The sequence below is a fragment of the Rattus norvegicus genome, chromosome 11, assembly GCF_021556685.1.
Source record: "Rattus norvegicus strain SHRSP/BbbUtx chromosome 11, alternate assembly SHRSP_T2T, whole genome shotgun sequence".
In the NCBI taxonomy this organism is placed as follows: Eukaryota; Metazoa; Chordata; class Mammalia; order Rodentia; family Muridae; genus Rattus; species Rattus norvegicus.
Window position 1 is genome coordinate 97,493,539 of NC_141544.1, and position 25,500 is coordinate 97,519,038.

A 25,500-nucleotide genomic window follows, 5' to 3' on the forward strand; every position below is an offset into this window, starting at 1 on the left:
TAGGCTCTGGTTTCTGTCCCCTAGTGTGTCACTTGCACATACCAGAGCCATTTCTTTGCCTACAGAAGTGTCTCAGTTAGGATTTTATTACAGTGAAAAGACATCATGACCACAGCAACTCTCATAAAGAACAACATTTAATTAGGGCTACGGTTTTAGAGGTTCAGTTCATCATGGCGGCAAGCAAGCTAGCACACAGCCAGACACAGTGCTTGAGAAGGAGCTGAGAGTTCTATGACTGGATCAGCAGGCAGCAGGAAGAGAGGGAGAGGGGAGAGAGTAGAGGAGAGAGGAAGGGAAACTGGGCCTGGCTAGAGTATTTGAATTTTTTTTTTTTTTTTTTTTTTTCAGAGCTGGGGACCGAACCCAGGGCCTTGCACTTGCCAGGCAAGCACTCTACCACTGAGCTAAATCCCCAACACCCTGGCTAGAGTATTTGAAGTCCCTCTCCTTCCCCCTCATGCTCTTCCTCCACATAGGCCCACATAGGCCACATCTAATCCATATGGCTACACCTCCTAATAGTGCCACTCCCTGGTGACCAAGCTTTCAAATCTATGAGCTTATGGGGCCATTTCTATTCAAACCACAGCAGCAAGAAAAGAAGCTCGTGGCAGTTAGGTGAGCTCATCTATGAGCACGGGGTGAGGATAACCTTTATTCTTGGAGCAAGAGTCTTCTTTCCTTACGTCTGGCACAGGGAACTTCATGCCTTTAGTTTTTCATTGTCAGAACCTTTGCTAACAGGAACATGTGTCCCTCTCAACTTCCCAGCTTCTAGCATAGAGCATAAGGAGCATGAACAGAGGGTTGATCAGCCCCAGATGCTGAGTGAAGACATTTAGCAGCTCTTACCAGCAAATAGTCTATAGGAAGGAGCAGACTGTTTTCACATGGCTAAAGCAGCATAAACAGTTGTTCTTGGTCAGCTGTGCCCTCACTTCATCTCTACCTCACCATCTTCACTCTCCCCTACACACCAGAAACCGTGCAGGAAAGAAAGAGGTCGCTGTCCTGAGTGGAGCAGTTCAGAGTGCAGACAGGACTAGGAACTGTTCCTTAAAGAAGGAACTGAAGGATTGGTAAAACGTGGCTTAGCGGGTAAAAGGCTCCTGGAACCAAGCCTACATTGTGATGGAAGGAGAAAACGCATTTCTGACCTCCACGTGCACAGACACACAGGTGATAAACAGGCAGACAGGCATAATTTATAAAAGGTGGAATGGAGAAAGTTTGCTGGGATGAATTTTGAGAGAGAGCAAGAGAGCGAGCACTGTCATTTCTAACGGTGCAGGGCTTGCCTTCTATACATGGGCATACCTGACCTTCCTGTGAGTATCCCGGCTCTGACTAGTTGATATCTCGCTACATTCCCAACCAGCCTGCCTGGTACCTTGATTTAGGGTACAACTTAAAGTCTTTTTTTTTTTAAGGTAGGTTTATTTATTTATTTATTTATTTATTTATTTTTAAAGATTTATTTATTTAATGTATGTGAGTACACTGTAGCTGTCTTCAGACACACCAGAAGAGGGCATCAGATCCCATTACAGATGGTTGTGAGCCACCACCATGTGGTTGCTGGGAATTGAACTCAGGACCTCTGGAAGAGCAGTCAGCACTCTTTTTTTTTTTTTTAATATTTTATTTATTTTATTATATATGAGTACACTGTAGCTGTCTTCAGACACAGCAGAAGAGGGCATCAGATCTCATTACAGATGGTTGTGAGCCACCATGTGGTTGCTGAGATTTGAACTCAGAATCTCGGGAAGAGCAGTCGGTGCTCTTAACCACTGAGCCATCTCTCCAGCCCCCCCCCCTTTTTAAAGATTTATTTATTATTATGTTTATATGAGTACACTGTAGCTGTTCTTCAGATACACTGGAAGAGGGCAACAGATCCCATTACAGATGGTTGTCAGCCACCATGTGGTTGCTGGGAATTGAACTCAGGACCTCTGGAAGAACCGTCAGTGCTCTTAACCGCTGAGCCATATCTCCAGCCCTTATTTATTTATTATATAAGTACACTGTAGCTGTCTTCAAACACACCAGAAGAGGGAATCGGGTCCCATTACAGATGGTTGTGAGCCACCATGTGGTTGCTGGGAATTGAACTCCGGACCTCTGGAAAAGCAGTCAGTGCTCTTAACCACTGAGCCATCTCTCCAGCCCCAACTTGCAGTCTTAGCAGCTTCTTGGTCAACTAACTGCCTGTTCCCATCATCCTTCCAGCATGTCCTGTGCTATTCCCTCCAACCTGATACCCTAGTCTTTAGCCCTCTGCTAAAAGGCCTTTCCCTTCTTTTGCTCAGCTTACTCCTATCTTCCTGAGGACATCATTGAGTGCCTCCTGTTCTTGGTTGGGGTTAGAGTATAGGAATCTGGAGACTGGATGCATATCAGTCTCGACTGCCAATGGGTGCATCTGTTTGTTGGAGAGTTTCTATTTAGACCCAGGGTGTATGGAGGTAGGATGAAGTATAGGGCCTCCCATTGTCCTCCTGGAGCATCTTAAAAAACCAGGAAGCTCAGATAAAAGAACAGTACAGGGGCTGGGGATTTAGCTCAGTGGTTAAGCGATTACCTAGGAAGCGCAAGGCCCTGGGTTCAGTCCCCAGCTCCGAAAAAAAGAACAGTACAATGTTGGGGAACTCTTCAGTTCTGAAGATAGGTAGGGTGGAAGTCCCAAAGAGTTTATTTTTGGGAACCCTGGGGAATGGTACTTGCTCATGTCAACCAACCAGTGTCCAACCCATCTCCTTTAGGCTCTACCGTTGTCTTAGTTAGGGTTGTACTGCTGTGAAAAGTCACCATGACCAAGGCAAGTCTTATAAAGGACAACATATATTTGGGGCTGGCTTACAGGCTCAGAGGTTCAGTCCATTATCATCAAGGTAGGAGGATGGTGGCATCCAGGCAAGCATGCTGCAGGAGGAGCTCAGAGTTCTGCAGCTTTATCTGAAGAAAGCTGCCTGGCTTCCAGGCAGTTAGGATGGGGGTCTTATAGCCCACGCCCACAGTGGCACACCTACTCCAACAGGACCACACATTCTAATAGTGCCACTCCCTGGGCCGAGCATATACAAATTATCACAAATCATTGAGCAGAGTACTGGTTTCAAAACCTACCATGACTTAATATGTTCTGTACTGGGCGATTTACTCTGGTAGCTCTATTTATAGCTTCATTTAAAAAAAAAAGACAGAATACTTCTAAAAGTAAAACTTGTCTGGTGAAGAACTCTTGGAATTTTGTAGTAAGGAAATGGAACCATTGGGAATAGCAGAACACACTGGAAAAGAGGGAGGCAGAGTTAATGATGTTAGATAGAACTTTGCACCAAAGTTTGCCTTGAGGAAGTGAGGGTAAGTATCTGAGTATTCTCTCTTCACCATTGACACAATTTCCCTAAAAATAAGGTAAACACACAAAGCATTAGCACCACCTATGAATATTACAAGAATATTACAAATCCTTTTATAGTTTCTCCTCTAGTCTGCCCAGCAGTATGGAGTTTTGACTGTGGCCTTCAAGGTAGTTCAGTGAGTTAACTGTACTTACTGTCTAGCCTGATGGACTGAGTTCAGTCCCTGCTTTGTGGAGGCGTGAGGTGAAGTAGGGGTTGCCACTGCACTCCTGGATGTCTGATGAACCAGAGAGAACCAGATATGAAGAAAACAGTGCAGGTGGAGGGATTCCTTAGTTCTGGAGGGGAATAGGGAGGAGGAAAGGCCAAAGAGTTCATTTTTGGGGACTCTGAGACTGTCACAGGGTAGGAGGAGAGAATTGATTTGGACAAGTTCTCTGCAGACAGACATGCTGGCACACACACACTTTAAAAAATTATCTCTGGGAGGAAAAGGAGATAAAACCAAATGCAAAATCGGAATAACAACAGAGTCTTCTCTCACAAATGCAGATGTACAGGCAAAACCTGGTGATGTGTACCTGTAGTTCCAGGCACTTGAAAGACTGGGGCTGAAAGACTACTTCAACCCAGTATTTTAGGGGTGTCCTGGGCCCGGGCCTTCTCTTTTAAAAAGAGACAGGGTAAGGTAGTGGTGAGAGCAACTAAGACTAGACATGGTGGTGTGTACCTATAATTGCAGGGCTCAGGAAAAAGAGGAATATTGCAAGTTCAAAGCTAGCTTCAACTACACAGAAGTCCTGGTGAGATGTTTTCAGTGGGTAAGAGCACCCCCTACATGTGCTCTACTCCACATGTGCATGCACGTGTGCCCACACATAAACACCCACACAATGTTTTACAAAAAAACTAAAGAGAAATATACCAATGACAAATGATACCTTGAAACAATAGTGAGGGGCTGCTCCACATCTCTTAGTATGGTCACAGTAAAACATATCAGCAGCTTTAAATGCCGTCAAGACTGAAGCAACTGTCATTGCCAGAGCTGTGCAAATGGAACTGTGGAAGACAGTTGAAATACCCTTTACAGAGGCTGGGTTACCGCACACATCAGCAGTTCACAACCATCTACAGCTCTAGCTCAAGGTACCTGACAGCCTCTCTAGCTGACCACACATAATATATATACACACTCACACAGTAAATCTTTAAAGACGAGCCTTCCACAATCTCTTGTTCAGACTGGTGGCACTATGGGGGAACTGTGGAACTCTTAGGAGGTGGGGCCTGGCTGGTGGAAGTAAGTCACTAGGATATGCTTTGTGGGTTTTAACCTGGGCCTCCCTCTGCTCTCTGTTTCTTTATGTACATTAATGAGAACTATGTGCCAAAATAAGTCTTTTTAAGTTGTTTCAGGATTTAGTCCCAGTGAAGAAGAAAATACAGATAATATTATATAAAACCAAATATACTCTTGTCACACGACCTGCAATGGTGCTCTTTGCTCTGTTTATCTGGACAGAAACTCACACAGAGATGTCTGTAAAGGGCTATTCATGATTGCCAAGATGTCCAGACAAATATAATTTTTTTAAAGATTTATTTATTATATATAAGTACACTGTAGCTGTCTTCAGACACACCAGAAGAGGGCATCAGATCGTATCACAGATGGTTGTGAGCCACCATGTGGTTGCTGGGATTTGAACTCAGGACCTCTGGAAGAGCAATCAGTGCTCTTAACCACTGAGTCATCTCTCCAGCCCCACAAATCTCATTTCTTACTAAATAATGAGCTAATTGCATATTATGGAAGAAGCACTCAGAAAGCTACTATCTATATTTATTTAGACTACTGTAAAAAAAAAAAAATGCTGTCAAAGGTGTGGTGTATAAGCAACAAGTATTTCTCCTAGTACCAGAGAGAAGCTGAGAAGTATTAGTTCACGTCATTGGCAGATGTGGTGTCTGATGGTTCTCAGGTTTTGGTGAGTGAGGGATGCAAATCCTGGTGTGGTGTTGCTGAGTAGGTGTTGTATGTGCTGGTTGATGCTTGGAACTGAACCTGGGCTCTCGGGTGGGCTCTGCCACTAGCTACACTTTTAGCTCTGATGATTTAGTGGTTGTTTTAAATTTTTATTATTAGTATATGGGTGAGAAAAGGAGAAAATAGGGAGCATATTTGCTACAGCACACAGGATTCTGTGGAGTCAGTTTTCTCTTTCTGCCATATGGTTCTGAGGCTGCAGATGCTTCTAATGGGTGAACTTGGTGAGGACATACACATTCAGATCATAGCAGCTCTACAATATCTGATTCAAGTTCTAAGGTATAACTATGTAAAACCCGTGAAATGTATAGCTTCCAGTGATAAGCCTACTATGAACTATGGCCTCCAAGTGATAAAGAAATGCAGCGTATGGTCATTTCTGCTTTACTAAAATCTCTCTAAAAAAGATAAAAATAGTCTACCTGTCTCATCTGCTGCCATGACGAGAAACTGAGCATTGCAGTTTATATAGAAGAAAAAATGTACTGGGGCTTGTAAGTTGTAGAGGGTAAGTCTATGACCATTACAAGAGCAAGGAGGCAGGCAGGCAGGCAGGCAGGCAGGCAGGCAGGGAGAAAGGGAGAAAGGGAGAAAGGGAGAAAGGGAGAAAGGGCGAAAGGGCAGGTGGACCGGTGGGCATGCGTTGGAGCAGCAGAGAGAGCAAGAGATAACTAGGAACGGCATAGGCTTTTGGAGGCTGCAAGCCCTTCCGCAATGACACACCTTCTCCAACAAGGCCCGACTTCCTAATCATTCCCCGGCAAGTAGTTCCACCAACTTCATACCAAGCATTCAAACATGAGCTATTAGGGGCCATTGTCATTCAAACTATCATTACTAACAAAATCACAAGGCTGTGATAATACTATTATGACATTGATTTCAGACCTTTTCACAGTTTACTGAGCATCTTGGCTGGGAATCCTGGTTAGTTGTAGAGGGAATCCTGTTAGTTTTTGGTAGAGGGCTTTAGTTGATGTATCATTGGTAGTAATTAATGAACAATTAGAGCAGCCCTGGCTTTGGCATAGCCATGTAAACTATGGTCTGTTCATTTGTTCCCCTCCATTTCTTTTAGGACAACCCTCCATATGATAAGGGAGCCTTCAGAATTGAGATCAACTTCCCAGCAGAGTATCCCTTCAAGCCACCCAAGATCACATTTAAAACAAAGATCTACCACCCTAACATCGACGAGAAGGGGCAGGTCTGTCTGCCCGTAATTAGTGCGGAAAACTGGAAGCCGGCCACCAAGACTGACCAAGGTGAGGCACGTACTGTCTCCTCCCTGCCTTAGATAGAGCTTTTTGCTGGAAGCACTGCTGTGAGGTGAGGGCTTGAAGGTTCTCTTAATGCCCGCTCAGAGAGGTTGAGAGAACTGCTACTGTAACAGCTCTGGTGGCACAGAAGTGATGCAGAGACCTCAGCAGTCTTGGGGCTGCCTCATCTCAGCTGACTGCAGAAGCCCCACCCTGGAGGTGGGAAGAGGTGTGGCCGTGCCTGATTGGGAGATGAGGTCGCTGCTCACTGTGTGGTATCAGTGCCTGCAGGCAGGCAGCCCAGCAGAAAGGCAGCCCAGGCCAGCAGAAGGATAGAAGCCAAGGACTGCAGCTCCAGCAAAGGTCTGGGGTCAAGAGGACCAGTGAGGTGTGGGCAGTGTTTGGTAAAGTTAAACTGTTCTCAGAATAGGAGCTGGAGAGATGGTTGAGCAGTTCCCAGGACCCACACTGAGGGGCTCATAGCCATTCGTGACTCCAGTCAAGTCCTAGGGGATTTGATACTACTTCTGCCTGTGTGCATTCTAACATGAAGACACATACCTACACACACACATACACATACATGCAACAGCCTAGGCATAATAGAGTAAGCAACATGAAAAAGTTGCTCCCATGACCCAGCAGGCCACGGGAATGAGATCCCCAAAAATGAAAGCATGGATTCACACATTTTAAAAATTTCATCCCTATGTGTACGTGTGCCCACACACGAGTACATTGAAGGTCTCAGGACAATTTGAGGGAGTCAGTTCTTTTCTTCCCCCACATGAATGCCAAGGATCAAACTTAGGTTGTGAAGCTTGGAGGCAAGGACCCCTCCTCTGTCAGGAAACTCCTGCGTTATGTTCATTGCAGTTCTGTCCATACTAGGCACAAGGGAGAAGAAACTCAAATTAATGGCTATACATAACGTGGTACCTAGTGTCCTTTCTGTCTCTGTGACAGAGACACCATGACACACAAGCAGCTTGAGGAGGAAAGGGTTCATTTCAGCTACAGGCTACAGCCCATCCTGAAGGGAAGTCAGGTGTGGTGGCACACACCTTTAAACCCAGCACCCTAGAGGCAGAAGCAGGTGGATCTCTGAGTTGAGGACAGCCAGGACTATACTAGAGAAACCATCTCAAAAAGTAAAAAGAAGTAAAGTAGAGACAGGGAATAATGGCTGGCTCCTTGTGGCTTGCTCAGTGTGCTGCCTTTCTTACACCCCCCAGCAGCACCATCTGTGTGCCCAGTGTGACAGCACCCGCAATGAGCTGGGCCTCCCACGGCAGCTGTTTAGTCCGGGAATGCTCTGCAGACCAGAATGCCTACAGGCCCTACAGGCCAGCCTAGTAGAGGCATTTTTCTCAGCAGAAGGTCCCTCTTCCTAGATGATCCTCGACAACCGTGGTGATTTCATAGTGACCAAAATGCCATAAAAAATAATGAAGTATGGATTCATGGTAGAAGATATGCACACTTGAAAAATAGGATGCTAAATGAAATAATTACTCTCATAAAAACACATAGTAATATGATTCTGTATACAGAATCTTTAGCCCAAGTTGGCCTTGAACCATGGACTATTGTCTTAGGGGATTTTTTTTTCCTTAAAGATTTATTATCTATAAGTACACTGTGGCTGTCTTCAGACACACCAGAAGAGGGCATCAGATCCCACTACAGATGGTTATGAGCCACCATGTGGTTGCTGGGAATTGAACTCAGGACCTCTGGAAGAGCAGTCAGTGCTCTTAACCACTGAGCCATCTCTCCAGCCCTCGTTGTAAGTTTTTAAGTCATGTAATGTCAGTGGTGATGTCAGCACATCTACTTACACCTTATGAATTTTGTGTGCGTGTCCCCCCACCCCCCATAATTAGAAGTGCCCTGAGTAAAGTGTATCATACCAGGGTAGGAGCCTCCCACCGCTAACTGCCTGGGGAGGTGACCCTCTGTATAGACAAGGATAAAAGTGAGTAGGCCTACTGTCTGCAGAGCATTGTACTGTCCAGAAGATGGTCTGTGCTAGTCTTCATTTCAGTTTTGAATGAATGGATTCATTAAGTATATAGCAAGCCAAACTAAAAAATAAAGAGTGCTAGTGTGCTAGCACACACCTTTAGTCCCAGAACTTGGGGGCAGAGGCAGGGGGATCTTTGTAATTTCAAGGGTAGCCAGATTTACTTAGTTAAGTTCCAGACCAGCCATGCTATATAGTGAGACTCTGTCAGATAGAAACTGACAGGGGAAGTTGACATATCAGCTGGAGTTCCTAGTTAGGCTTTCTCTTGATGACCGAGCTTCCAACTTTCCACCTCTTTCCCACTTCAGGCAGTTTTATATGGTGAGATAAACTTAATGTTGGGGATGGCTGCCTTCTAGCTGTCTTCAAGGCAGTTGGTTTACTCTTAGGCTTTTTTGTTCTCTACTTGCTGTCACTGAGTTGAGGGCATAGTACACACATCCTCAGATAAGGGACCTTGGAGGACACTGATGGAATCATTCATGGTTCTGAAATTGAAGGGACAGGCAACCCCTCTTCCAGAGCCAGCTTCTCAGTAAGTCAAAGCAGCATAGGACAATCTACCAGTAGAATACACATCCCACCCAGGTTCAGGCCCAGGCTTTTCTGAGCCTGGGGATCCACTGTTTGTTAGTTGTCGTCTGTCTCTCCTGACTACAGCAGAGATGGCTTGGTTTCTGGTGGTCAGAATTTTGAATAAACAAAGGCCACTTTGTCTTTAAATCACATTTGTGGGCATGAGACAGCTCACTTGGTACAGAGCTGGCTTCCTGACTACAAGTGAGAAAAGGGGAGCAAACTGGGTTCGGGTCAGTGTAGAGGTTGCAGTTTCTCTCCTAAGATTAGCAGCATCTTGCCTGCCTGTGCTGTTTGAGTCCGTTTTAACCCCCGATGCCTTATCTTTCTCTTCGCAGTAATCCAGTCCCTCATAGCACTGGTGAACGACCCTCAGCCTGAGCACCCACTCCGGGCTGACCTAGCTGAAGAATACTCTAAGGACCGTAAAAAATTCTGTAAGAATGCTGAAGAGTTTACAAAGAAATATGGGGAAAAGCGACCTGTGGACTAAAATCTGCCACGAGTGATTCCAGCAAGTTTGAGCAGAGACCCCGAGCAGTGCATTCAGACACCCCGCAAAGCAGGACTCTGTGGAAATTGACACGTGCCACCAACTGGCGTCCGCTTGTGGCAGTTACTAACTTTCTACAGTTTTCTTAATCAAAAGTGGTCTAGGTAACCTGTAAAGAAGGATTAAAAAATTCAGATGTTCTAGTTCTGCTTGCTTTGTTTTAAAAATCACTGCTTTAGTCTACTTCAAAAGAATGGCATTTCTTTTCTTGCCCAGATTTACTCAAAGTTGCAGTTAGCCCAGGTTTAAAGATAAAGGTTGTGGTTTCCTCTCCCTTCCCCGCTTCTCCCTTTTCGATTTCCACTTCCACAGACCAAGGCCCCAGCTCCCCACAGGGGCGGCGGCAGCATTGGCAACTTTGTCCTGTGCCACACTGCCCGTGGATAATGAATAGCTCAAGTCCCCATACCAGCTTATTGACATCTTTAAAAACTATAGAACAGTATCAGTGCCCTGCCCCACGGGACATCCGTGCAAAGGGAAGCCGTTGGTTTTTGTTTGTTTGTTTGTTTTTTTACATAAAATCTTAGCAAAGGGTTTCCACAGTAGTAATAGACTCAACAGACAGACCCCATGGTCCACATCAGTGGTCAGACTGTGCTGGGTCTTTGTGGGGAACCCTGTTATATCAGGTTTGTGGTGACCTTGAAGGGAGGTCTGCCATTGGAGAATACAGTGCACTTGTGTGATGAATTTCTCTCCAGAAAGGCTGACAGTCAGCAATCCTTCCTACAGCTGTGGTAGAAGACCTGGTCATCACATACAAAGCAAAACCAGAATATTCTTTTGAAATTTCAAGCTTCTCTACTACCAAGCTCTGATAGGATGTGCTAAGGTGTTCCCACTCCTCAGCACAGCAGGCACCACGGCCTTCCCTCCTTGGGGTTTACTCTTGGTGGGATCAGCCATGGTTGGTGGCTTCTGCCTCTTCCTCAGAGCAGCTCCTGGGGCAGCCCAGGAACAGGATGGCTTTTCCCCCTCCCCTCTGGACCCAAAGCCTTTCCAGTCAAGCTCCACTTGAAGCTCAATAATATCCTTTCAATGTGTTTTATATTGTTTTGATTGCCTTTTTTTGTAGAAATAAAATTTGAGCTTAGAATTTATCATCAAATGAACTGTCAAGATTTGAATGTTAATGTCTTTTCAAGGGAAGTGGGACTGTCCTTGAAGCAGTAGTGACACCCTGAGGAAGCTGATGGCCTGTCCGTGCCTATGCTCACCACCTCACTTCTGCTACTAGGGTTTGAGATCCTGTGGAGACGATTGCCTCAAGAAACCTTGCTTTCTGCTTTGACCTTAGTTCTATAACTTTGGGGCTACCTAGGCTCACAGACTTGGAAAACAGCTCTTGAGTTTTGCCTATAAAGAAGTGAGACATGTCCTCTCAGGCAGTGTAACTTTAGTTTTCCAAGTGTTTGGCTCCTGTGGTGCATAAATGAACTATGCTTTAGTTCTAGGTATGCATGGGGCAGGTTTCTGGAGATTTCCATATGCCCAGGATGGTCAGAGCCCTGGGCCTGTGTTTCTATGTCTGTCTCTTCATTGGCAGAAAAGTGACAATGGATTTTATTTCACTCACATTCAGATTTGTAATAAAATGCCAAACTCTGTCAGAATTGTCCAAACCAACCACCATTTTGTTGATGTTGCTTTTCTGAATCTAAAGATAGTCCAGCTATCTCATTGCTTAGCTCTACCTGCCTGTTACCCTCACTGTTCTCTGCTCATATGGGAGTACTCTTATGCCAGCAGCCCCTCTCAGGGACTCTCAGCCCCACTGTTGACAACCATGGCCTGCCCTGGAAGCAGAGGCCTGGCTTGGAGTCAGTGGTGTCCCTCTGGGCTTGCATGCCTTGTCCTTTCCAACCCTGCCCTGGAGCAGGCTTTGACCAAGCTGGCAGGGAGACCTGTGGAACAGCCAGCCACCCACCCCTGACCCAAGTTGGCTAAGGAATTCACACCCCCCTGGTTCCTTGAAGTGCCCTGGTCTCACCCTGCTCTTTCCACAGTGGCAGAGAAGGCTTTCTAAGATGCTGTGACCCTACTCTGTCCTTAATAAAGATGTTCTCAGACACTAGATTGGGTGTATGGGTTTCTTTGGGGATGGACATTGCTGGGGGGCCTTTTTGGAGACTACAGAGTAGTGACTGAGCCTCTAATGTTTCCTCCACTTCTCAGCCTCCTAAGAGGCATGCAGGTAGTTCTCTCTGCCAGGTAGAAGTAGATGGGGGAGTCAACACTGGGAAAAAAATGTCAGAGACCCCATGGATATCAAGGAGACTGACACATGTCACTTCTATCCTTGTAGCCCCAAGAAATATGAACTTCATTTAGCAAAGTTGAGAAGAACAAGTCAAGGAGAGAGGTTTGATCAAAGTCTCAGAACTCAAGACTATCTTAGGCCATTTCCTTGAACCAGTCCTATCTGAAGACTCACTGGGATTCCCAGATAGCTACTGCTAAGATAGCTACAGCAGTAACCTCAGTTGGCCACAGCACTAACCAGGCCTATGACATGGAGTTGTCTGCAGATCTTGTAGGAATATCTTCCTGGCACATTATTTTTCCTTTCCTTCCAGACATTCCTGGGGCACTGCTGGCTTTGAACTCCCAATCATGTTCCTTCCTTAGCCCACTTCACTATCCCTCCTCATCGTTTCCCTTAAAGTATGTAGTTCATAAGTCCCATACTCCCTGTATCCTTACCTTTTACTCCCCAAGGCTCATGGTTTCCTCATTGCTGAATAAGCAGCTTATAAGGCACTCAGCTTTTATTTGATATGTCATTCTTTAGCCCTACGAGGTGTCCCCACACATGCTGTGCAGTCTAGTCAAGGGACTTTTCCTGCCCTGCCCATGTCCACTGTGAAAAACAGCACTATTCCCAGATAGTGAAGCTGAGGAGAGACTGACTGCGCAGCATGGTGCCCAGCTCACAATATGCCTGGTAAATAGCATTTCCTGGATGATAGCAGTCCTGGGAAACCAGACAGTACAGACCACATACCCAGTGCTATGCCCAAGGTCCAAGGAAGGAAGCTTCCAGAGTACCTTCCTTTTCCTCCAGTGTGGCCTAGATCACACTGATTTTCCATTTGTAAGCTGGCCAGTATCCCAGCATAGCAGAACTCAGCAAAGCCTTCTGAGCACTCCACTGTCGGTCACACTCCAAGGAGCAGTCTCTAGAAACAGATGAGGAAGTGAATAGACAAGAGGATTCAAATTCAAAACTTGGTCACAGACATCAGTGTTGAACCTGCCCAAGCCAAGGTTCGGGAAGACCTTATAAAAGGCTGAGGGCAAGAGAGGAGCAGCAAGACCCATCCCTTCAGAAAGTCACAATGTCTTATCAGGCCACAGGAGAGCTTCCTTTCCTCCCAATATCCTCCCCAATTGCAGGATGGATGTAGGTCATGTTAAATTCAAGGCCCTGCTTACAACTCCCACTTCTAAGTCTGTAGTGGGAGTCCGGCATGTGTAAGGGCTGGAGGTGTAGATCAGTTGATAGGAAGCCTTGGGCTTACTCCTAAAACCACGTTACCTGGGAGTGATGGTGCACACCTGCACTCCCAGCACTGGGAAGCGGAGGCAGTGTCATCATTGGCAATGTGGTAAGTATGGAAGACAGCCCAGCCGCTTTGCCTACCATGCACGTGGGGAACTATAGGCTCAGTCCCCACTACCAAGAAGGATCGTGTGGTGTTCCAAATGTCTTTCCATCCTCCGAAATGGTGTGAGGCCATGTGTTTCCCTTCTACTCCCTACTGTCCTCAGAGCATCCATACATCATCAGACATAGCTAGAATCCTAGTTTCTCATTCCAGCAGCAGATTACTTTCCTAGAAAATGTAAACACTCCTCCTCTAAGCTAGCAGACCCTCTTTCCATCTGTCCCCTGAAATGGCTTACCTATAGTAGAATTACCTTTTTCTTTTCCCCTCAAAAAAGACACCTAAACCACTTATACAGTATGTGTATAATGTCTGTGTGGGTTTGTGGCAGCCAGAGTGAGGACAACTTTTAGAAGGTGGTTCCTACCTTCCAGCAGAGTCCCAGGGATCAAACTCAAGTATTTTTACCAACTGAGACCATCTTGCTGCCCCTTCTCCAGATAACCTCTTTTTAAGTCAAAATTAAGGTTATCATGTGCCTCCCCAGAACACCCTAATGAATCTTCTGTTCCCCTTCCTTAAGAAAGAAAAGAATGTAGGCATGACTAGGGCACAGTGCTGTGTGCTTGCAGTCTCAATTAGTCAGTCGTGCTGGAGGATCCCTTGAGCCTAAGATTCACAGGCCAGTCTGAGCAATGTGCTAAGACACCATCTCAAAAACAAACACATGTACCATGGTATGCACGTTACTCCCCCAACACAAACAAGTACGTGTAATTTTTTGTTTTTAACAAAAGAATTTCAAACATGCAAGCAAGTGCAGAATTGGAATGTGAAGATGTTTTTGCATATCTTGGTCTAGGCCTTTAAGGAGTTCTCTCTGTGCCCACTCGTATTTCTCTGAAGGATACCTAGACACTTTATAAACCAGCCAAATCTGAAAGACGTTATTTTATTAACACACCAACCTCTTCCCACTGCTCTTAAACAAGTGGTTACAAATGTCACATGAACGGGCACCAAATAAATGCTCAGCTGGCCTTACGTCCTGATGTCAGACTGGGCCTGCCTGCAGCCAGGCAAGGCTGCCCAAGGTCGGCCTTCTACTCAGCCTAAAGGACCTGGGAACAGGGTTAGTCAGGCTTTTAGCCCTGGCCTTCATAGTGATTAGGCAGTTTGTAGCTGGCCTTCGGTGTCAGAGACGGGAAGGCTCCAAGAAAGGTTCCAGAGTTGCCTCACAAGGGAACCCCTTCCCCTGGCCTTTTGGAATCCAGGTCGTCTATGGCGCAGAGCTGCACACCATTTTGGGCCAGCCAAGCCCTCAAAGTGGGTGCTGTGAGAACGTGCAGCTCATGCAGCCTCTCCCAAGAACAAGAGAATGCATCTGGGCCCTCACCGCAGCCCCCTGCTGGAGGCACACTGGGGTATCCGGGGTGTGCCATCAGCTCGGCAGTCAGGGCGTGGCCAGCAGGGATATCTTCTAGGGCTCGCGCCAGTGATCCCAAGACTCGGTGAGCAGACATATGCCGGCCACAAGTGCTCAGGCCCACAAAGGCATCGGTCCACCTGCGAGTGCCAGGATATCAGAGGTGTTGCCTGAGGACTGGTCAGGCTAGGGAGAGGGTGAAGTAGGACAGAAGGTCAACTCCTAACTTTTTTGGGGGGAGGGGAAGGGGTTTGAGGAAAACAAACCAAAACTGGGACCTATGGGGACACGGCAAGGTTGGATGGAGTTGGGAAGGCTAGTGCTCACCGCAGGCCGTGGCGAGAGAAGGGACCGATGGCGGCCCGGGCATCGCGCTCCACAGTGCAGGCGAAGGCGCGCGCTGGCGCTTCGAGCCACGCGCAGCTGCCCACGCCACGTTCTGCCGGCAGCCGTGTGAAGCGGACCCCGTACTCCTGCAAAGCCTCGGCGAACACCTGACACACGCCTGCTTGGAGAGGTGGGCGCAGAGGGGAGTCTCCATCGACCTTCCACCAACCACCACCACCACCCTAAACCTGGGCGCATCAAGCCACGTACCTGGGAGCACGTGCACGTGCTGGTGACCGTCCACGTGCGTGGGGGACTTGCCCAACAACTCCCGGAAGCGGCTGAGTTGAGCTTCTAGCTCCTCCCGCACCTGAAGAGAGGGGCACAGACACCTTGAGCTTCGCGAAGCCGCCACAAAGCCAGGAGCTCCGTCTGGTGCTACGATGCGACTGCTCCAGCCTTTGAACTAGAGAGTATACCCGGCGCCCGCTTTTGACCCAACGACTTCCATGATACCCTCTGGGCTGAGATTTGAAGATCAAGATGAGTATCCCCCTGCGGCCACGCCTCCGCACCTGGGGCAAAGCAACGTCTCCAGCCGCTAAGGCCTCTCGAAATCCCATCTTGCCAAGAAAGAAGCCTTCCGGACTGAGGAGCGACGAGGCGTTGTGGCGGGCCGGGCCCACCGGACGGCCCTCAGACAGGTTGGCGTGGAGACCCGTGGGAATGCTGTGCCTACGGGCGGAGCGCGAGAGCGAGCACCGGCTGCCACCGAGCCGAAGCCCCTAAACCCGCCGGGTCCTGTAGGGGACCACCCTCACCTGCGGGCCAGCTCGGCCGCGCTCTCTGCGGCTGTGCCGTTGACCAGCAGTGACACGCTGGTCACAGTTCCTGCCAGGAAGGCCTCCACGATGCCCTCATCCCGCCGCGGGCAATAACCAAAGTCATCAGCGGTGACAACCAGCCGCACGCGGGGAAAAGCCATGGCTGCCAAATCCTGGCTGGAGACCAGAGGGAATGGGTTGAAGCATCCAGACCCCGCCCTCGAACGCTGCCGAGGCCCCACCCCGACGCACACGCCTAAAAGCGGCTGCACGCCGCCATTGTTCTCGCCACCTAGAGGTCCCTGAGTGTCCTACTAACACTCTGCAAATTTTATTTTTTTGTTCATGGTTATGTGGTGTGTGGTGTGTGGGTGGGGGGGGGGGGGGCGCGCGCGCGCGCGTACTTGCGCGCGCACGCACGCGCCTGCCTGCGGAGACCAGAAAAGGGCACAGGATGGTTGTGATCCTTAATGCGAACACATACTGGTAACTGAACTTTAGTCCTTTGTGAGAACAGTAAGTTTTCTTAAACACTGAGCTGAAAAAAAATTTTTTTTTATTTTTGAACTGTAATTTTTTTAATGGCGAAAAGGAAAGAAATATTCAAGAAAAAGTCCCCATGCTCTTCCCAGTGTTGACATTGCTAAGTTTCTTGGTAGCATATTGCCCTTCCATTATTGTCTCTAAGAAAACCCGACCACCTACCCTTCTCCATCACTCAAAGACGATGCCAAGTCATTTCATTCTTGTTACGCTGCCCTCCCTTGTTTCAGTTCCCTCCTCACTGACTCTCCTAAGGGGAGGCTTTTTCTTAGCGAAAGCTCTAAACAACAAGAAAACCAGCGGATTTACTCGAGAAAGCACTAGTTCATTTTTACCTTGAGTTTCAGGCAACGTTTACATCCATCACCTCACTTTTGGACTTTGTCCAGTAAGTTTTCTTACCCATGACTTACCTATAATCACCATGGTGACAGCCAGAGTTTGCATGGTAATGTGGCTGTCTTGATACTTTTTTGAAACGGTCTTATGTATACCAGTCTTATGTATTCAGCCGAGGCTAGCCTTGAACTTCTGATCCTAGAGCTTCCACTTGTCCAGTGCTGGAAGTAAAGGTATGTGCTACCATGCCTGGTTTATATGGCACAGGGAATTAAACCAAAGATGTCACGCATGTTAGGCAAGCATTCTGCCACCTGAGAAGTATCCCTAACTTGTCTTGGGCTTTCATTATAGGATGTCTGTTTCTTGGTTCAAGCCCATGATATTGGTAATTTACTACTGTTTACAGTCACAGAACCTGAAGGTTCATGAGAGAGGTGGAGCAGGAAACTCTGTTCTACAGGTTGGAGCCTGGCCTGCTCTGGTTTCATCGATCCTATCTGATCCCTGCATCACGGGAGAAGGGAGAGAGTTTGATTATAACAGTACCTGATGGGGTTGGGGATTTAGCTCAGTGGTAGAGCACTTGCCTAGGAAGCGCAAGGCCCTGGGTTCGGTCCCCAGACCGAAAAAAAAAAAAAAAAAGAAGAAGAAAACAAAAAACAAAAAACAAAAAACAAAACAAAACAAAACAAAAAACAGTACCTGATGATGCTTTGTAATGGTTGGAGGCCTCGGAGAACGCTTCAGCCAAATTCTTGGCATAAACACTGCTGTGTCTGATCATAGTGATTGCTGAACCATCCAGTGTCATTCAACCACTGGGCCTCTCTGAGAAGCTGCTCTTGGGAAGGCCAGAGGCCATGGGACCCTGAGAACCACAGATTGGGAAGAGAAAATTAAGCATTTACTTTATGTATGAGGAATGGAGTTATTAGGGACTAGGGTTCACTGCTTTGATTCCTGCCCTACACGGCCTAACAGTACAGCTGTTAGACAAGAAAGAAACAATGTGGCAGTGGAGGATGGACTTGCTGTGGATATGTTGGCAATGACAGGCTTTCTAGGATGAAGGGAGAAGGAAAACTGTAGAAGTGAGTTTATATGGACTTTAAGGTGCAAAATGTGTTGTAATACTCATTTGTGGAAGGGTGCTCAGCTCCATTATGAGGAGCTGGTGTTAAGGGACTAAGTCATATCAGCAAGAAAAAGCAGGGACAGGAACTAGGCTGTGCAGAAAACCAGGACTCTTCACTTAAAAAGGAAGATGAGGGGCTAGTCCACGCTGCACCAATGAGGGAATGGGGTCCTAAGAGGAAGACAACGAGTAGGAGGTCCAGGAATGAGCTGAGGAAGATGTTTGAATAACAAGTTGAGGCTATCACTTTCACCCTGAGGATTAGACAAGCCCCAGATTCAGACCTCTTGGCTGAATAAAGTCTTATCTATAACCATCCCCAAGCGCTACTTACTTAGCTGGCTTGACTTAAAAATCCAGCAAGGTGGGGGAGGAGCCAATCTGGGCCCCTCCCCCAACCATTGTGTCGGGGAGGATAGTGAATGAGAGGCCAGATTCTGGCCAATCAGGATGAGGTATGTAAATGAGCATCCTGGGAGGCTGCGAGGGTAGGATTCCAGTGCACTGTGCGGTAGAGCTTTAAAGGGTGCTGAATGAGTGAACCCCTAGAAGCACAGCAGAGACTCTGGTAAGCAGGTTGGGGGCTCCAGGATGCCTCAGGTCTGAAAGAAAGAAGTCTGGACACACATTTGGACCCAGACACAGTTGCAAACAAAAGGCAGTGACTTGGGAATGTCCACAGATAAGTGACCAGTCCAAGCAGGGAAAGTTGGGACGTCTGGAGGACACAAGTACAGGGAATGAGGGGTCCATGGAGGCCTGGACCTAACTTTACTTCCTCTCTCCGCCCCATACAGAGGAGTCTGCATCTGTGCTGTAGGACCTGAAGAAGGAAGCAGAAAACAAATTTAATTATCCACATCATGGCAAGGTGCCGCCACCACTCAGGTTATCTGGCTGACGACGAGGCTGCTCACGGCACCTATGTGGCTCGGGTAAGTATATCCAGCTGACCCACCACTTGCTGCTGCTTTCTCATGTCCAGCTGATCTTACTGGGTCACTTGGTGAAATCCTTACTGTAGCGTCGCCTTACCTTATGCCTGCTTGCTGAGCCACTCCCCTTGGCCCCAGATAGTACTTGGGTGGACCAGGAGCCCTGAGAAGGAGCGTACAGGACTCAAGCTGGAGACACAGAATCGAGTCCTCAAGTGTAGCACAGCAATGAAGACAGTGTAGACCTTTGCTAGAGCCTGAGGGCGGAGGGCTCCCATAATTGCCTTTTCATACCACGAACACAGAACTCCACTTTCAGACTCCCAACTAGGGCTGGCATATATGAAATAGAGGCATTGGGAAACCTTCAGGGCAACCCTAATAGACCTGTAATTTGAAGAGAAGCCCTCGAAAAGGGCTGTTGTGAGCATAGTCATAGATCCTGAAGATAGCAGAGCTGGCTGGGATTCAAACTCAGGATTACCCGATTCTAAAATGTAACTCAGGGCTGGTGAAGTATCTAAGTGGGTGAAGGCACTTTGAGTCAAGACTGATGATCTGACTTGGGGATGATCAGTTTATCCCCAAGATCCACATAATAAAAGGAGAGAACCAGTCACACCAAATTGTCCTTTGGCTGCCATACCTGCACTGAGGCATACCTACATGCACATGTACCCACAAGTAATTGTTGAAAAAATTTTTAAGTGTAATTTAGTGGCTGAACATTTGCATATCATGTTCAAGACCCTGGGTTTAATTCCTAGCCTCGAGAAACCTTAAAGAAAAAAGTTTTCCACTGTTCAATACCAACCAGCTCCTAATGGCACCCCGGGAGGACTGCTCCTCACCCATTGCAGGGCATCCTGCCTGTTATGACAACCCTCTCTGTTCCAATATAGCTGCCCAAGAAGCATCTGTTGCCAGAGATGAGGCCAACTTGCAAGCTTGGGCGTGTACCACACCTACCATCAATGAACCGATACTCAGAGCGCCAGGGCCACCAGCAAAACCTTAGGCGCCCTCGGGCATTTGGTGGCTTCCTGGATTTCCTCACGGAGGGTCAGGTACTGGACAGCTTGCAGACAGTCGTGGAGCAGGCAACAGAATGTGTGGCTACCATGAAGACAGAGGCTGGAGTGCCACTGGTGGATGTACAAGACCGAGTGGAGGTGCCAAATAGTAGGCATCGTTCTCGAGGCAGACCCAGCATCAACACTGTGCATCGGCACCGTGCTCGGCCCACGCTGTGTGCTGGACACCCAAACAATTACCCATCTTGCTCCAGCTCCATGTCTGACTCCCATAGCAGCGTCACAGCTGGATGGCTGGGGTCCCGCAGCCAAGACAGTGACCTGGGTGCCAGAGGCGTAGGCTCATTGCCACCCATGAGGGACAAACTCCTGCTTGAGAAAAACCTCAAGAGGCTGCTACGACTGGAAAGCAAAGGGGTGAGGTCTGGTGCCATGGCTAAGGCTAGCAGAAGGTGGGCGTGAGATTAGCGGCTAGGGCTCCGCCTGCTTGGATCCCTCTTAGCTTTTCTTTCTCTTTGCAGAAAGTTCTGAATCAACACTGCTCCCAGAGGGATTCCCTGCTATGGGACTCACTGGGCAGCCAGAGCAGCAGTCAGCCGACCCGGGAACAGCCCCTGTCTTGGTTCTCTGGGCTTCTGGCCTCCACTTCAGTCACCCCTGAAACTTCAGAGTTGGGACTCGGAGAACAAGAGATGATTTTCCTCAAACAAGAATTAAACAAGGAGATAAAGTCACTGCTGAACCAGCCAACCTCCTTCAACCTGCCTACCTATTGTCCACTCAGGGAACCCCATCGTACCCTGGATTTCCTGTCTGAGCACCACCTCTTTCCAGCCCTGCAGCGTGTGGTCAGCCAGGCTGTAGACAAGCTGAGCCATGCCTGCCGCCACAATGGCTTCCCCCTCTTCCCTGTTACCTCAGAGCTGTCTCCAGTGTTTCCTGGGAACTCCGATCTTCAACCCAGCTCTAAGGCTTCCTTACCCACCGACAGGGAGGCTAGGGGAGAGACTTGTTATTCTCCCACCTCGGCCTCCAGCCCTAAGACATCTCACAGAAAAAGCAAGGACAGAAGGGGCTCCCCATCTAATGCAGTCCAGATGGCTACCAGATTCAGGCTCAAGGTGACACCTACAGAAGTCTCTAATGTCCCTATCCCCTCATCCCAGTGCATGCTGAAGTCTCCTAACTCTGACCTCAAATTGCAGAAACAAACTACAGCCTCAAACCACAACCATATACCTCAGCCCCGCCATGGCCTGCACCTCACCCTGCCTGCCCCTGGGATCACAGTGGAGGTGGCCTCCTGCCAGGGCCAACTCAGGGGCCAGGTCCAGCATAGTCTTGCCACTCCCTGCCATCTCCACTCCCATTTCCCTTTCCCTGTGTTCTCCCCATTCCTTCCCCTGGGAAAAAGCTTTTCCACTTCCCCTCCTACACTGTGTCCTGAGGTGTCCTCCAGAGCAGGGCTGGAGGTCTTGGAGGGACATTTGAAGGGAAGGGGCTGCTTCACCCATCACTTCTAGTAGCCACTGTTACTGGCAAGGTGCCCAAGGACAAGATCTCTTGCCCTGCACTGTGGAACTCCTCCGAGGTAGATATAAGCTGCCTGGGGATCAGGTGTCCTAGTCCATCTATTTCCAGTGTCCAGATGTTGTCAAAGATTAATAAAGGCTATTTTTTACCCTGCTTTTTTTTTTTTTCTTTTTCTGAGCTAGGGTGTCACATGACTCGGGCTACTCTCAAGTTCATTACACAGTAGAGGAAGCCTTGGATCCATGATCCTCTTGCCTCTACCTTCCAACCTCCCAAATGCTGAGGTCACAGGCATGGACCACCATGCCTGCCATTCAGGGTTGGTGGTGCTGGTGTTTTGTTTTGTTGTGAGCCTCTGAGACCCTCCCACATTTCTCTTAGGGATATGAGCTTCTTAATGGTTTGGGTCTTTTGTTTGCTTGCTTACTTTTCAGAACAGGGTTTCTCTGTGTAGTTCCAGGATGTCCTGGAACTCACTCTGTAGAATAGACTGGCTCAGAACTCAGAGATCTGCCTGCCTCTGCCTCCTGAGTGCTGGGATTAAAGGCGTGCACCGCAGCCACTGCAGCTGCCCCACCATCCAGCTGGATAGGAGTTTTTGCCAAGAGGACAACTCTGTATTCTAAAGTCAAGCGCCCTCTAATGTAGCTTGAGGACTCTCTAGTTTTTCCGCTCCATAAAGGGGACACTGGTCAGGAAATGTGTATGAAGACAAAGATGGCCTGACCCTTAGAGGTCTCTGGACATCTCCCAACCATCATCATCAGGGCTCAGATTTAATTCCTCCTGAACACAAACTGCTGTGCAAGCTTGTGGCAGGGAACAGCCTGCCCAGGCTGCTGGGCTCTGCTCTAGACCTGGCAGGTGAGCCACACGGAGGGAATGCTACAGTAGGCAGATGTGGCAGGTCTGTACTCTAGGGTGATGAGTGTGGCTTCCCTGATTGTAACAGGAGAGGATTGGCCAAGAGCCAAGGAGGGTATAGCAATATGATGTCACAGAGCAGCAGAGGGATGGCAAGGGTTAAACGTTTCCTTTTCTCTCCTTGGCTGTTGCACAGAGCCCCAACAAGTTTTTGAAGAAGAAGGCCCTGCCCTCCATCTCATCGGTGTCCAGCTTATCCTACATCTCTAACCCCTGGTTTGAGGAACTCACTAACTTCTTGGTTGAGCAGGCAGTCTCCTTGCTTATCTGCAAGTACAAGTTTGAGGAAAGCCTCAACAAGCAGCTTGGTTTCATCTCCTTTCCGATCACTGAGGTTCTCATGGACATCTTTCTGGGCTTCAAGAAGGTGAAGGGTACCCACATCCGCCTATCTTCAGACATCAACTGGACCTGTCTTCTGCGTAAGTTGGAGGAAGCAGAGATGGCGCGGCAGGCCCTGAGACATGTCTCCAGGTCAGGAACCTCTCCACATAGCACCTCCCGTATTGTCACCTCCCACCATAGCACAGGACCCTCCTCTAGGCAACCAGAGCTTACTCGTGACACAGATCAGGACCAGTCTCCAGAGTCCCACCTCTCCCTCCACCCTGCGTTGCCAATCCGCCAGGTGATGGGTCCTCGGGATTCTAGAATAGGCCAGAAACAGACAGCAAACACAAACCAGTCAGAGGCCAGACGCTCTGTGATTTCCACTGCCGGTATGGGCTCCAAGACCAAGGAAGTGGTGAACATTGAAGAGGGTAAGGACACTGAAGAGGAGGAGGAAGAGGAAGAGGAAGAGGATGAGGAGGAAGAGGATGAGGAGGAAGAGGATGAGGAGGAGGATGAGGAGGAAGATGAGGAAGAGGAGGAGGAGGAGGAGAGAGGAAGTGAGGAGGAAGAAACCAAGGATTTTTCTGAGTGTGAGCACGCTCCTAGCCCGCCTTTGCATGAATTGGAGAACTCTGTGAATGAGACCACTATAGTGAGCCCCGGTGACTCCCAATGAGACTTCTGTAAGTCACGTGGAGTACTCCAGTCCTTTTCTCCTCTTGTTCTATCCAAGTCGCTGGCCACCCAGCCAGCCCCTGTCCTAAGTGGGGGTCAGGATAACTGGGTGCTCAGGAGGAGTTCTGCTAAAGTTATCAAGGGAGCCAAAGAGACAAATGGAAATAAATTACGTGTTGGTGGACACCGCTGTCTGGTTCTGGTGTGTTTTCTTTCCTTGCACCTGGATGCCTTCTCCTGAATAGCATCTTCAAGGTGAGCCAGCACTGAAGTTACATGAACTTTTCTTTAGGATACAAGATAGGACACTGATGATAAACAGAAACAATGATTTTACCAAGGTCCAACTTGTTGAATTAATGATTTTATTGGGTTTACAGGAGAATGGATGAATGATTGCTTACAGAATGTGACTGACCGCACCCCCCAATACTTCTATCACCAAAGTCTCACCCCAACATGGTTAATTAGGTATCTCCATAGCCACATAGATAGACCCCCACCCAGACTCCAGTTCTTCCACCCTGAATAGACTCCAGGACAATGGTTCTCAGCCTTCCTGATGCTGATGTCCCTTAATACAGTTTCTCATGTGGTGACTCCAACCATGAAATTGTTTTCCCGGCTGGAGAGATGGCTCAGTGGTTAAGAGCACTGACGGCTCTTCCAGAGGTCCTGAGTTCAATTCCCAGCAACCACATGGTGGCTCACAACCATCTGTAGTGGGGATCTGGCGCCACCTTCTGGTGTGTCTGATGACAGCTACAGTGTCATACATGAAATAAATCTTTAAAAAAAAGTTATTTTCCTTGTTACTCCATAACTGTAATTTTGCTACTGTTATGAATCATAATGTAAATATCCCATATTCAGATGGTTTTAGGTGACCCCTGTATAAGGATTATTTGACCACAGAGGGACACAGCCCACAGATTGAGAGCCACTTCTCTAGTATCTTCAGAGAGCAGGAGACTATATGCACCTTGGGCAGAGTAACAAACAGATGGGAAGGAAGGAATGGGCTCAATCTTGTGGGGCCTTGTAAATAGTCACAGCTGCTCAGATGAAGACATTGGTGGCTGCTTTGTTTAGATGACAGGTGTTCTACAATACCTGGTGACAGTTGGGTTTCATGGCAGTTGATCCTGCTTTGACTCCAGATCTCCTTTGCCACTTCCTGCCGCTCTTCTATATGCTACTCTGCAACTTTGTAGCTCTTCAAGTCCTTCAGGACTCCTAGGTGTCCCGTGCATCATAGCTTGTAAAGAGCCAAAGAAGCCCTAAGTGAGGGAAGTCCTGAGTGGATGGCAGATTCCAGCACTGGAAGATTTCCAACATAGAATAGTTGATGAGGGGCTGGAGAGATGGCTCAGCAGTTAAGAGCACTGACTGCTCTTCCAGAGGTCATGAGTTCAATTCCCAGCAACCACATGGTGGCTCACAACCATCTGTAATGAGATCTGGTGCCCTTTTCTGGCCTGCAGTCACATATGCAGGCAGAATGCTGTACATAAAATAAATAAATAAATCTTTAAAAAAAAGAATAGTTGATGAGTTTAGAACACTAAATTGCATGCCCAGCAGTTGTGTTATCTGTTGATTCTAAACTAAGATTGTCTGGTGTTTTCTATTCGAGGCGACTCAGGCAGGTTTGAGGGAAAGAATTTAGCCAGGGTGGAATTCAGCCAGACTTTGGAACGAGAAGATTGGGGCAAGGACCGACACCTCCAGGGGAGAGGTAACCTCAGCAGAGCAGAGCACATGGTCTGGGGAGAGTGCACTCGCAGCTAGCCTTGGGGACTTGGTCAGCAGCTGGCCAAGGGGACCGAGAGAGCAATCTCGGAGCTCTGGAGAGGCAGAGCTAACGTTTGTGGGAGAGGTGTTGGCCAGGAGACACTTTCAGTCTCAGTCTCAGGCGATGCACTGGGATGGGAACAGACTGAGACCCTCCACAGCTGGATTAGTGTGGGATTTTTTATTTTTTTTATAATTACACGTAAGAGAAGACTCTCTT

At 48.0% G+C, this 25,500-nt stretch overlaps 3 protein-coding genes across 23 annotated transcripts in view; 2 read left to right on the forward strand and 1 right to left on the reverse strand.

Moving 5' to 3' along the window:
* Ube2l3 (ubiquitin-conjugating enzyme E2L 3) overlaps window positions 1–11,921 on the forward strand; it is a 51,303-nt gene extending 39,382 nt beyond the window's left edge. For 4 of the 6 annotated variants that reach the window (XM_087576706.1, XM_087576704.1, XM_087576703.1 and 1 more), the window contains 2 exons: window positions 6,506–6,692; window positions 9,630–11,473. In XM_087576706.1, coding sequence (XP_087432832.1) covers window positions 6,506–6,692; window positions 9,630–9,784 — 342 coding nt within the window. In that variant the 3' untranslated portion in view covers window positions 9,785–11,473. 6 annotated transcript variants of the gene reach the window in all.
* Ydjc (YdjC chitooligosaccharide deacetylase homolog) lies at window positions 4,961–17,708 on the reverse strand. Of its 10 annotated transcripts, none has more exons than XR_015632636.1 (7): window positions 16,030–16,227; window positions 15,784–15,943; window positions 15,479–15,578; window positions 15,209–15,386; window positions 14,852–15,021; window positions 12,896–13,026; window positions 4,961–7,573 (listed from the first exon to the last, which is right to left on the reverse strand). XR_015632636.1 is itself a non-coding variant. In XM_087575672.1 (6 exons), exons 1-6 carry the CDS (start codon window positions 16,191–16,193, stop codon window positions 12,974–12,976), a joined length of 825 nt encoding a protein of 274 aa, XP_087431798.1. In that variant the 5' UTR covers window positions 16,194–16,206; the 3' UTR covers window positions 12,601–12,973.
* Ccdc116 (coiled-coil domain containing 116) lies at window positions 14,950–23,678 on the forward strand. Of its 7 annotated transcripts, none has more exons than XM_087575665.1 (5): window positions 14,950–17,147; window positions 18,850–18,987; window positions 19,890–20,438; window positions 20,543–21,142; window positions 22,615–23,670. In XM_087575665.1, the coding sequence occupies exons 2-5, from the start codon at window positions 18,916–18,918 to the stop codon at window positions 23,485–23,487; spliced, it is 2,094 nt and encodes a 697-aa protein (XP_087431791.1). In that variant the 5' UTR covers window positions 14,950–17,147; window positions 18,850–18,915; the 3' UTR covers window positions 23,488–23,670.
* The last annotated feature ends 1,822 nt before the right edge of the window (window positions 23,679–25,500 follow it).

Coding starts and splice junctions, on each gene's coding strand:
- Ydjc (XM_087575670.1), bottom strand. CDS start 16,193: ATGGCTTTTCCCCGCGTGCGGCTGGTTGTCACCGCTGATGACTTTGGT. Junction 15,579..15,783: donor GAGACGTTGCTTTGCCCCAG/GTGCGGAGGCGT, acceptor CCCTCTCTTCAG/GTGCGGGAGGAGCTAGAAGC. Junction 15,022..15,208: donor TTCTCTCGCCACGGCCTGCG/GTGAGCACTAGC, acceptor TGGCACTCGCAG/GTGGACCGATGCCTTTGTGG.
- Ccdc116 (XM_087575665.1), top strand. CDS start 18,916: ATGGCAAGGTGCCGCCACCACTCAGGTTATCTGGCTGACGACGAGGCT. Junction 20,439..20,542: donor TACGACTGGAAAGCAAAGGG/GTGAGGTCTGGT, acceptor TTCTCTTTGCAG/AAAGTTCTGAATCAACACTG. Junction 21,143..22,614: donor CTACCAGATTCAGGCTCAAG/GTGACACCTACA, acceptor GCTGTTGCACAG/AGCCCCAACAAGTTTTTGAA.